Source organism: Corylus avellana, chromosome ca3 (genome assembly GCF_901000735.1).
Source record: "Corylus avellana chromosome ca3, CavTom2PMs-1.0".
Classification (NCBI taxonomy): Eukaryota; Viridiplantae; Streptophyta; class Magnoliopsida; order Fagales; family Betulaceae; genus Corylus; species Corylus avellana.
Genome location: NC_081543.1, coordinates 641,471 through 654,668, shown reverse-complemented (window position 1 = coordinate 654,668; position 13,198 = coordinate 641,471). Strand labels below are relative to the sequence as shown.

At 35.1% G+C, this 13,198-nt stretch overlaps 2 protein-coding genes across 2 annotated transcripts; one reads left to right on the top strand and one right to left on the bottom strand.

Annotated features, from left to right (window-relative positions):
- The first annotated feature begins 3,020 nt into the window (after positions 1-3,020).
- On the top strand, positions 3,021-6,865 carry LOC132176658 (nuclear transcription factor Y subunit C-1). The gene is made up of 2 exons (XM_059588927.1): positions 3,021-3,858; positions 6,624-6,865. The coding sequence occupies exons 1-2, from the start codon at positions 3,185-3,187 to the stop codon at positions 6,625-6,627; spliced, it is 678 nt and encodes a 225-aa protein (XP_059444910.1). The 5' UTR covers positions 3,021-3,184; the 3' UTR covers positions 6,628-6,865.
- Positions 6,866-6,930: 65 nt separating this feature from the next.
- LOC132173435 (xyloglucan endotransglucosylase/hydrolase protein 2) lies at positions 6,931-8,484 on the bottom strand. Its single transcript, XM_059584939.1, has 4 exons — positions 8,301-8,484; positions 8,094-8,194; positions 7,826-7,956; positions 6,931-7,435 (listed from the first exon to the last, which is right to left on the bottom strand). The coding sequence occupies exons 1-4, from the start codon at positions 8,482-8,484 to the stop codon at positions 7,048-7,050; spliced, it is 804 nt and encodes a 267-aa protein (XP_059440922.1). The 3' UTR covers positions 6,931-7,047.
- Positions 8,485-13,198: the final 4,714 nt, after the last annotated feature.

The window sequence follows — 13,198 nt, the reverse complement described above, 5'->3', positions numbered from 1 at the left end:
CCAAAGAGAGTAAAAAAGAAAGATTGAATGGTAAATTGGTAGGTAAAAATTTTTTGTAAGTATGAAATGTCATTGGATATATTTTGTTTAACAAGGGTGTGTCTAAGAGTTATTGCACCCTATCAAGTCAACATATTGAGTTAATTAGAAAAAAAAAAAAAGTCAACATATTGAGATACTTGTGAAATATTAGTTTAGTACATATCATTACTCGTATTTATTTGAACTGAGTATGTGAGAGAGTGTGGACATTCTTATTCGTTTGGGTTAAATGTATTTTTGGTCCTTGTACTTTGAATTTTTGACAAATAGCTCTAGAAGTTTTAAAAAGTGATTAATTACTCATTCTTTTTTTTTTTTCTTTTTTTTGAATTAATTACTCATTCAAATAAGTAAAAATGAAAATTAGTTAATGTGGTTAGAAAAGTTGACAGAATCTATTAATTTGCTAAATAAGGGCACAGGGTAACCAAATCACCCTATGGTTAGCCACCATCTTTGAGAATAGATGGGGGTGGACGAACTACTCCCAAATGGCAAAAATAAAAAATAAAAAATTGAGGGGGTGACTGAACCACCTTCAATAGCTATAGGGTGGTTTGGCCACCCCCTTTGGCAAATTTGATTTATGCTGATATGGCACATTAGCAAATTTTGTCAATTTTACTAACGGCATTTACTAATTTTTTTTTTTTTTTCATGCATCATGAAGTAGTTAATTACTTTTTAAAACTTACTATTTGTCAAAACCTAACACGACAAAGACCAAATACGCATTTGTCTCTTTTCTTTTACTCAAACATTTCAAGCTAAAGGACAATGCACAACCCTAGTGGCTTCTATTCTAAAGAATCACTTTTATTTTTTTTAGGTCTACTTTCACATATAATTTATTTTAGTATATTTTCTATAACAAAGTGCAATTTTTAAGTGGACAAAATATCAACGAATATTGGATCTAGAGTCATCCTAGAACATACACTAGAATCATGCTTTAAGAAGAAGAACATGATGACCAAAAGAAGAAGAGAATTGTAGTTTAGAAGGAAATATGCTTTCAAGTTTCAACTATCTTTTTTTCAACTATAATCATAATGTGATAAATTATACATGAGGTGGTCCGTGCTTTATGCCATTAATTGTCATGGCATTACATGTGAAAAGTGCCTTTTGTTGCAACCAATACATTGGATGTGTTTGTGAGGCAGCCCCACCACCCTTCACTCAAAATTTGGTGTTGGGCTCTATATAGTGCTCCAATATTATTTACAAACTTTTAATTACAATATTTAAAAATATAATTAAGTGTTTAATAAAATATATATAATTGAAGAATGCTAGGTACTCCCCTATCCTGATATTCTTCTTGTGTTATCCTAGTCTTAGGTAGATATTATTTTATAAAAACAAAAAAGACAATTATTCTTATTTCTTTTACTTAATTTTTATAAAATAATATACACTTAAGATTAAGAAAACATAAAAATAACACTAAAAGAGCATATAGCATTTTCCTATATAATTATACATTTAAAAATTGTAAACATAATTTTGCATTTTTTAAAAACGCACCGCCTTATTTCCGGCCTCCTATTCTGTAGTTTTTAACACTTATGATGGTGCCAAAGTTAAATACTGGAAAATTGAAGAAGGGTCAGCATTATGTTTTTTGATATGATGTTAGATACTTTAGGTTTGTCTGAAAAGACAGTTAACAGGAAAGTTATTCATATTCATATTCTTGTTCCTTTTCCTTTTTTATTTTTTATTATTGTATAATTTTGATGATGGTGAGTGGTGGTAATCTTGGAAGACTATGCTAAAAATGGGTCTGTTATCAAAAGATTTCTACATTAGTAGTATCAAGATTCTCTAAAGGTTTCCTTTAATATCACGAATGATATGGTTATGGTAGTCAATAGTCATGTGATCTTCTCAAATGAACATTTCCTTTGTAAATACAAAAACTGGCCAATTGTTTTTACTTAGTCATTGTCAAGGATCTTTTTTAGGAACAAGTATTTCTATAAAAGGAGACTCATATTCAGTGATGTGACATATGTAATATTAAACAAAAGCATGCGCTTCTCTTAATATTGAATAGACTAATGCTAACCATTTGGTAGGCAGTTATAAAAAATCGTTAATTGTTTAGGGTGGTTTTGGTTAGCGGTAGAAAAAATAGTTACTAACTACTAATCGCCTACCCTTATATATATATAATATCCAAAACGACTCTGTTTTAGCCATGTATGACTGTATGTATGTGTGTAAAATATAATGTTGTATGTTATGTTTTGGGCTATGTCTTATTCAAAAACATTACCTGATCCAAAAAAAAGCATGTTCTTTTCATATTTTTGGTAACACTTTGGCCAAAAACATTTAAAATAAACCCAAAAAATAGGCCTAATGATGGTCTAAAATACTTAAAAAGCTCAAAAGCACATATAAAAAAAGCGGTTATAAAATCGTCAGTTATTGATTTGAATAACTGCTAACCGCCTAGGCAATTGTGGTTGTGGTTATTAAAAATCGATATCCGTCCAAGGTAGTGATTTATCCCAAATTCATTTTTGAGAGGATAAAAAAGGTAGTCTCTAGAATTACTTAAAAAAAAGAAAAGAAAAAAAAAGAGTGTTTTAATATAATATAAATGTGAAAAAGTAATTTTTTAATGAGGACTATACTTGAAATTTTGTTTTTATTGTTAGTAATTTGAAGAAAATGTATTTTTAATTTTAAAAACAAAAAATGTTTTAAAAACTATTATCAAACGAGGCTGGTCAAAGTAATTGTTTTACCCTTATATTTGTACCAATATAATCCTAATGCATGCATGAATTACACAGGAAATGATTTTTAAATAAAAAAAAAAAAAAAGGAAACAGAAAACAGAAAACAGAAACAGGACTTCAAAAAGAATTATATATGTTAAGATTAAATAAATAAATAAAAAAGTCAAACTCGGAGTCACGATAAAATAAGCTGTGCCTTATCCCATCTCAAAATCTCCACCCCACATTCCCCTCACACCGCTCAAATCCCTCAAATCGCACCCACCCATCATCCCCAAAAAACCACGCGCACACAGACTCACCTCAGAGCCCCCATTTGGCACCATTTCTCACAGACCCATCATCGAGCACCTTTCGATCACACCCACAAATCCCCCGACCAATCAATGGAGAACAACAACCAGGCCACCCAGTCCGCCTCGTACCCTCCCCAGCCCACCCCTCCTCCTCCAGCTCCATTCCACCACCTCCTCCAGCAGCAACAGCAACAGCTCCAGATGTTCTGGACCTACCAGCGCCAGGAGATCGAGCAGGTTAACGACTTCAAGAACCACCAGCTCCCCCTTGCGCGCATCAAGAAGATCATGAAGGCGGACGAGGACGTGCGCATGATCTCCGCCGAGGCCCCCATCCTCTTCGCTAAGGCCTGCGAGCTCTTCATCCTAGAGCTCACTATCCGCTCCTGGCTCCACGCCGAGGAAAACAAGCGCCGCACCCTCCAGAAAAATGACATCGCAGCGGCGATCACGAGGACAGATATTTTCGATTTCTTGGTGGACATCGTGCCCAGGGACGAGATCAAGGACGAGGCCGCCGGGCTCGGAGGCATCGTGGGGGCCACCGCCAGTGGAGTCCCCTACTACTACCCGCCGATGGGCCAACCGGCGGGTGGGCCCCACGGCGGGATGATGATCGGCCGGCCTGCGGCGGTGGACCCCTCTGGGGTGTACGGGCAGCCGCCGTCGAACGCGTGGCAGTCGGTGTGGCAGGGGCACGCCGCCGACGACGGGTCGTATGGGAGCGGGGGGAGCGCTGGGCAGGGCAATCTTGACGGCCAGAGGTATGTTGGGTTCGTTTTGCTCTCTCTCTTAAATATTATGTTTGTGGGTTTTTAGTTATGATTTGAGTGAATAGTGTGTTTTTTTTTTGGTTTTTTTCCTATTTTGACTGCCTGTTCTTAGTTAAATGGCGCTTCTTGTTGGTTGTTGATGGTGGGCTAGTATTCCGAACGTTGGCCTCCCACATATGTAGCAGTATGTCGGTCACTGAATAGCTATTTTGTTTCTAGGTTGTTAATGGTGTTGTGAGTTTGCGATATAAATTATAGCTTTTTAGGTATGAATTTTCTCTTTCTTCTTTTGTGATATGCTTTCCTTTTCACTTTTTTTTGTTTTTTTGTTTATGAAGAAGTTTGGATTGAAGCGTCCGTTTCTTTTGTTCTTGCTTATACTAGTGTTATTTCCTGTTGGTGAGTTTTGCTTTAGATTTTCTTCTCTCAATACTTGGGAAAATAACACTTATATTTCTTGTGTACCTTCGTGTACTTAGGGCGCCTTTCGCATTTTATTTACATCTTTAAAACAGAGCCAATAGTTGGATTGATGCAATTGGATATTGCTACTACTTTATTGCTTTGCGAGCATTTAATTAGGTTCTAAGAGTGTTTATAACCTAATTAGGGTGTTTCATTTACTTATAAAAAATAAAAATAAAAAATTTATCTGATTAGGGTGTTCAAAATTGGTTATTTGAAACTTGAGTGGATGTAAATATGGAAAGTATTGGAGGATGACGATAGAATAAGGGGAAGTACAATGAGTAATTCTAGAAGTTCCTCTTGTGTTATTCTTGTATCCTTCTAAAAATGAGGTGGCTTTTAAAATCATAATTTGATCAAAATTTAATAATGATCAATCACAAGTCCAATGATGATTTTAAGAGCCACATCATTCTTGAAGGGACATGAGAGCGACACAAGAGTAACTTCTAGCATTACTCGAAGTACTACATGATGGATATGACAGGGCCTTCCTTAAGAAGATGATTTTGTTGACATATTTGATGTTGACTTTGGCACACGATCACTTTGTAATGTAGTTGTCTTTTGGTGGTTTGTTGTCGACTCTTACCCATGAAAGAATTAATGCTTCAATACTCAGTTTCATTTCTAAAAGATGGAAATAATGGACAATGAAAAATTTATAGTTATAGAATTTACAGACGTAGGCCTTGGTTGCCTTATGACCATAAGCCTAGTAGAGACTGTTTATAAGCTTTTATTTGAGAGAATTCTTAATTTGAGAAATGAGTTTGACTTATATGGTCTTATGCAACCTTCATCATCAGCGAGAGAACTTTTTCACAACTTTTTTTCCATAGGGGTGGGGTGTATAAGTATGTGACTCAAGATTGTACATATCGAGATAACCTTGCAGTAAAATTTGGAAAGCCAAATTAGATTTCTTTGTGGTTCTAGAGGTCTTGTTCTTCTAATTGATGTCATGGTTTCATAGCTGGAGTAGAATAGAGATTGCTAAAGGTTTCTTATATTGCAGTGGAGCTCCGATTATTATAAACCTTTTTATATAACTCAGCATAATTGGATTAGGAAAAAAGTTGCTGGATTGCTTAAAGTTTCTTAGTAAAAATTAACTGATTTTTTTAAGAGTCACTTTGAAATATTTCTTGGTTCAAATTTGACTACATTACAGTGGCTTCCATTAATGTTTAATTTTTTTTATCACATCATAGCAGAACATAATTATATTAAAATACCTTTGACATAAGTGAGATGAGTTATTCTTGGCAAGAAATGGAAATACACAAAATCTGCATCAATTCTTTATCAATTTACAATGAAATCTTGTGAGGCAGATATTGTATATTTGCTGTGTACATGGGTTGCATCCCCTTTAAAAATTGACTATTTATTTTGAAAAAATGCTGTGATAGTTATAGTTTAGAAAGTAATCAACTTGCAGTTCTTGATGTCTTCAGTAAGAAAGAATTTCCTTGTATTAAAAAGAATGAACATCTGTTTCTTGTTATGGTGGACAGCTTTTATGGTAAAACGACTATATGAATAATTTGTTATTAATAATAATAATAAAAAAACTGTTAGGTTCAGAAAGAGAGAATGTCCTCCTGTCCTTGTGCCATATGTAAGCCTTACATTAGGGTGAGAGAAAGAATATTTGTAGTGGTATCTAATGTGCTACCCAGGCATTTTCGAACTTATAGTTTTCCATCTAGAAGTGGAGAAAAGTTAAGGCTTGCTTAGTTGGGTGGTTAACTGAGAGAGATTTCTCTCAATGTGAGGAGGAAAAGTCTCATATGTTGTTCTTGTGTTTCATTGCTGATGTTGGTGGAGTTCATTAATTAAAAAAAACCTGTTTCCTTTACCTTTTATTCAAAAAAAAGACTGCAGTCACTCTTTTCCATCATTGTTCAAGTTCTCCAACCCAAAAAGTGTGCAGTTAATTTCATATGAATATTGTTGTTTTGGGACTTCATGCTAAATTTAACATGCTTTTCTGGTCTCCCTTTTCCTTTCTGCCAGAAGCATGCTTTGTTATATTCCCTTATACTTTCTTTAGTAAGAAATTCACATTGCTGACTAGGTATTATTATTGTGAATGGTTTTACTTGATGGCATTTGAAAAAATCTGATGAATATCTTTTGTAATCCTTGTATATTTTTTTCCTAGTCTTGTTTATTGCCAAAGTGAAAAGAGTATATGGTTTGCCTAAGTTAGAGCATGATTTATTCAAAAATAAAAAAATAGCTTTCTAATACCAACTTTTCTTTCTTATTGTTCTCGGCAGTTAAAAGTAACTTATTCGAAGACGATTTGCTGTGTGGCGCAATGGAAACATGTCGAGCTTAGCTGATGCTACCTGGAATTTTTGATTGCTTCTGAATTAAAAGAGCACTTGCCAGCTCATATTTTTTTTATGGGACGCCATTAGAACTTGTAAAAACTTTTTAACTTTTAACTTGAGATCCAGTGCAGTTAAACAACTGCTGCTATGACTTATTAATATTTACTGTGCAGTCTTGAAATTTAGGATCCTTGTGTTACTGATTTGAATGAATGTCCATTTTCAGGATTGCAAACAAACAAGAGAGACAAAATATTTTGCACTGAAAGCATTTTAACATGAGATAGATTGGACATATTTCCTCCTAAATGCCCAAAGAAGATCAAAATGTGGAGAGAAACAGAAGAAAGATGTGATAAGATATAATCTAATGTTGGTTACTTTGGCATTCCGGTGGTGTTTGAGGGTACCTTGACCTATCAGAACAATAATCATAATTCATGTACTGCTTCCTCACACGTTCATAGTCTCTTTGCTCCTGCACGTCCAGAGTCTGAAGTTTCTCACTGTTCCACCAGAAGGTTGAAGAATAACATTGCATAGTGTCGACTGTTTGTAGCACGCAGCCATCAACGTTGAATCTCTGAAAGTAGGCTTTAAAGGGCGCTTGACTCCAATCAGTTTTTCTTCCATTAGATGCCCAGCCCTCTCCATTCCATAGGCTTCCTTCTACCTGCATTGGCTGGGATGGGTAACCCACTCCAATTTTTGTGTTGTTCTTAAACACTCTGATTGGTATGTCATCCACATAGAACCTGAAAAACCAATACATTATTCTTAATAAGAGGGTATCAAGTAGGCTGACTCATTTAATTAAATGGGTCAGATTACAGTTAACATATATAATCTTATATTCATGTTTCAACACGACCGGAATACAACACATGACTTTTAGAGCTAATAAGTTTTGACACGAGCTTGATATGAAATTAGCGGGTCATGGTTTAGGAGTTTGACCCATTTAATTAAATGAATCATATTTTGGTTGACCTATATATAGTATTTATACCGATTCTTCAACACAATCCGAATCTAACACATAAACACAAATTAACATCCCTAATGAGAGAGAGAGAAATACACACACTGTTTGATGTTGATTCCAAAGAATTGTGTAAGAATGGAAGTCTTTTGTGGGATCAAACCAAAGTTGAATCCGTTGTTCTCGACCTCCTTGGCCATTGACATACACATTGGTCTGTAATGTATAAGGTGGTCCATTACTACCCAAGAACTCAAAGTCGAGCTCATCACGATCTGTTGAACGTGAATATAGCTGCAATAAGCACCATGCATGTTAGTTTCCATCCTTGTTTTTCATTCACTAGCAAAATGATGCCATCCGATCCAGGGAGGAAAAGCCACTAACAGAAGATAACCAGTTGAGTTTTTACATAGAAGATAAAACCTTACATAGAAAGCAGTAACAACTCCAATGGAGTTCTTATCAGGTAGTTTTATCCTCATATGAAAGGATCCGGATCCATAATGCAGCTTGGACTCAAATCCAGCCCCTTCACGCATACAAGAAAGACATTAGATTGCATCTCGCTCCTACATACACAAAGGACTAAACATAATTTCAAGGTTCAACCCGATTTATAAAATAAGAAATACTACCTGAATTTTGGTCGAGAGAAAGCTGAATTTCAGTTTCTTGGTTTAGTAGTAAGAGGTGATCCTGTCCCCAAGTAACATAGTAATCATGATAAAAACTTGTGTTATCGAGTTCCCCAGCATTTGTGGATGTGAAAATGAGAAACACAAAGAGGCTCAAAAGACAAAGATCTGTTGAGAGCTTCATGGTATTACCAATAATTGCGTTGGACTTTCGAAATCAATGAAGAATACATGTGAACAATACGTATTTATAGGTATATATCTACGTATGTCTCTAGAGGAACATACATGCACCATAAGTGCACACTCACCTAATGCGTAATTAAATGTCTCGATTGAATAAATATTAAGATGAAATTAACTATTACGTTAAGAAAACGAAAAAGATCCTCTCAATTTCGAGGAGTCATTTCATGGTTAAGATTTAATAGTTAAATAATTTATTTGAATAGCGTGCCAATATATTTATCACGTTGCATACCAACAATATTCAACATTGAATGCTGACCATGAAAACAACATGATTTCAGTAATAAATGGGAAAGATTACAACTTCCTTGCTTTTATTTTTTATTTTATTTTTTAATTAAGTCTTACAACTCTTTTATAATTCTCCTGTAACACTATCACTTCAATACCACACAAAAATTTACAAGTTCCCAACCTCTTAGAGATGGTTTGCCATTCCAGTCGAACCTGTAGAGTTGATCACACCAACCCAATGCAATATCCATGTCTATATATAATTGGAGTGTGTAACAAGACATTCTAAAAATTTTATTGAGGTTTTATTATGTATCATGATGTTAACTTTTACTGTGCAAATTTGATAGAAAAGATGAATCTCTTGTTGCTTTTGCAATTGTTTAATTAATTGCAGACGACCTGCACTATTTTCAAAGGTTGTCGATTAATATGTTATTTATGCCATCCTCAGAGTTCTCATATCTTTTGAATATTAATGAGTTCACTCGTATATTAATAATATAGGATCAAATATCATAAACTTAACATGGGAATTAATCTACAAAGCTTCCTCAAAGACATGTCTCCATACATTGCGAGTCGTTTTGAATGAAAGGGACATGATTGTCCAAGAACCAGTTCTTGAAGGGCATTCTCGTCAAAAGGGTTCCTTCCATTTCTGACCAATACAAGTCAGCCCAGTTCCTAAACGTGTCACAAGAGGTCTTCTCCTTCAAAATCTCTCCCTCTCTCTCTCAGAGCCTCAGTTTTCATTTTCAGATCTAGGGTTTTCTTCTCAGAGAAATGGACGCCGTAGACTCAGTCGTCGATCCCCTCAGAGAGTTCGCCAAGGACAGCGTCCGACTCGTCAAGCGCTGCCACAAGCCTGATAGCAAAGGTATCGCATCCATTCATACATACATATATACATGCATGCATATACGTATTTGTGATGTTTTGGATCTGTGGGGTGGATTGGATTGTGAAATTATGGTTTAACTTTTTGTTGGTGTAGAATTCACGAAGGTGGCGTTCCGTACGGCGATTGGTTTCGTGGTGATGGGATTCGTCGGCTTCTTCGTGAAGCTGATCTTCATTCCGATCAACAATATCATCGTTGGGTCTGCATAGGTAATGCTTCGGATTCTAATCGTTTTTTTTTTTTTTTTTTGGTTTGGTTTTGTATTGATGTTTGTCAGATCGACATGCACTTGTTTTTTCTGTTTTTCTTTTTATTGAATTATATTAGACAATCTTGTCGGATATGAAATGGATCAACTAACTTCGATTTACTTTGTTAATTAGAAGATGACATTTATGTGAATTAACTGTTCGTCTCGTTTATTGTAATTGCCCTATAAGATGTCTACGGACTGATCAGTAGTAGCTGCATGAAATTCTTTGATCAAATTAATTATTTATTTGGATGATTCAGATCAGTTTTTAGGATCATCTATTGGATATATCAGGTAGTAATCACAAAGAGCGGCTAATAGAAAATTAGTGGACAAAACCAATAGGATTAAGCTTTTGGGTAAAAGTGGTGCATGAAGATGTTATATCAAGACCAATTAGAGTTTCCCTAGTGTTTATCTACTCAACAATATCAATCATTGTGTTTCATCATATATAAATTGATGTATGACTTGACATGAATGGCCATATAGAAAATGTTGATCAGATTTAAATATAATAGTGATGATTTGAGACAAAAGCATTTTGAGAAGTTGTGGAATTGATTCCATGCTACCAATTGTGGTAGTAGTTTTGGCTTTTGTTTATTGCCCTGTTCTATATGATGGAGCCATAATTTATGTTGAACTCCCATTGTGACGGTCTGCATTACAAGTAAATGTTGTCGGACTCTTTGGTATATTTTCTTGTTCTCCATTCATTTGAATTGCTGTCCTCTATGATCTTCGTATCTCTTTGGGATAGTCTTTTGGTGCTTGGTTCTTACTTAGCTTTTAGTCTCTGAATCAAATATTTTGGATTCTGGTACTTGTAGGCATTGGCAGTACTTCTTGGTATAGGTGGAAAGGTCGACATGTTGTTATGGTGCAACATAATGTACAACTGATTATAGTAAATATATAAAAGAGCACATCAGGTTAATAGCAAAATATTGGTTTCTGCTGGTACCATTTCCTTGTATCACACCAGTGTTAACTTGGAATCTAAATATCAAGGCCAACTTAGAGAATAACCAAAATAGTATATACTTTACCTAAACTTTTTTATTTGTTTCTTATTTGGATAATTAATTAGTCTCATGAAGATGATAAATGATATCGTATAAATTAGTTTTCTGCTTTCTAAAAGCATCGTACACTTTCATCTCCATTGTTGATTTCACAGTGTGGAACTTGATGTATATTCTTTAATCATGTAATGTACTTGCCAATACAGCTGCTAATAAAAGTTATTGTTTGATCACTTTTGAGACAAATTGTTCAAGTACGTAGTGTTATATTTTCGATAAGCTGCATTGGGATAGCCGTGTGCTCATTCAAATTTTTGAGAATGTCTCTGATATCATGTTCATGTGAGTCGATCTTGTTGCTCATATTGATGTTCAAAAGTAATCTGTTGACAAATCATTGAGTAGATGCTTTCCTTGTTTGTAATAATAGTTTATGGATTTTAGTTGCGTCTTGCTCCTTGATGTAGAGCATAGATTTTCTGGGTATTTAGGAGTGTAGTAAACTTTGTTTGTTTGTTTGTTTTTTCTTTGTCAAAAATTAATACGAGGTCTGACGTTGTGTTCTTATACAATTACAGGCAATGTGAAACACTAAATTGGTAGAGGTGGAAGGCAAACAGGTCGAGCGCCAATTCATGTTTTAAGAGAAATGTTTAGCATGTAGCTTCCAGTAGGGGGCTCCTTTTTGATATGTATGACATACTTATGTAAACGACGATATTTGTACTCTTTGTTTTATTCTTTCAATTTCATAGTACATTGGTTGCCCCCCCTTTAAGAACTCAATGATCATAAGAACAAATAAAACCAGAGCATCCTCGTGGTATAGTTAGTCTTTCGGATAATGTCTGGAATGAAAATTGGGCGACTAGCCCAAAGCCTGATTATTCATTTCTGCCTCAAGTTAGATTGGCTGGGCTTCACTTGAGCCCTGGCCGAATTGAGCTTGGTCAACACTTTGAGACTTTTCGGCTGAGCTTGGTCTTTTCCGAGCTCTGTTCGAATTTGACCTTTTTGTTTGCTAATCCTTATTGATCTGGCTCCAAGTTTATACTGCGCTGGTTCTAAGGGAAGTCTCAGATTGGAGAAAGCCTTACTCAACATGTTCTACCTTGCTCAGACATGTTCTGTTGAGCTGAATTTGACTAATTCTTAGCCTGGTCAGTCTGAATTGCTTACGTTTTGGGCTATTAAAATTTTTTGCGGACAAATTTTTCTCATAAATTGGGTTGGACAAATTAATCTTTAGAGGGTGCTTTTCAAATTTATTTTTTTAATAATGCATGAATCACCTGTTGTAAGTATAGATATTAGTTTAATAGATTGGGTGGAAGTAATTTTTTCTAACTAAGTTTTGATGAAAAGTCTATCCTCTTCCACTAGCCCATGGGCTACCATATTAATTATTTTACTAGAAGTTTTTCTTTAAATTGTGTTGGAGAAACTTCTTTCAAATTGGACTATAAAATTGTCATGTGGCTCTTTACATTTGAGAACACATGTTTTTTAAATTAGCAATGACAAAGTTAGAAGAAATTTTATTAAAAAAACGTGTTTCTTACATGTTATTTAAAAGCATATATGCATGCCATTTTTATAAACTAGATTGAAAAAATTCAATTAAATTTGGAGGAAAACTATATTCGAAGAGTTAAATCAATCCAAATGGTTAGAATAGTTTTATTTGGTTTAAGGATGCATCAAACATCTCATCCTAAAACATATATTTTGAAAATGTAAGTCACAATCCTATAGATTCTATAAGGTGTCTTTAAGATTGAATTGTCTAAATAACATCAATCATTTTCAATTAAACAATTCTTATAGGAGTAGAAAAATCCCAAAACCCTAGCAGAACTTAAGGAGTGCACAGCAGGAGGGGTTTCTCCTCCTCCCCCCTCCTCTCTTTCCTTGATCTGTTCCCCCCTCTCTTCCCCGATCTGTGTTTCTTTTCTTTTTTGTGTTTGTTTTTGGATTTTGCTTTCTTTTCCTTGTTGTTGTTCTTTGTTTGCTTGTTTATTTTTTTTTGCTAAGTGTTTGTTTGGGCACACTTTGTGGGTGCCGCTTATGGGGGATTCACTCAAACTTCCCCCAAATTCTTCGAGTGCGCCACCAATCTCCTCCGCGCCAGCTTTGCCGTTTACTATCTTCTGCTGGGTCTTTTCACGTGTCCCCACTGCGATGTGCTTCCAACGTCATCTACGCATTGGTTTCCGGCAAGCACGCGATC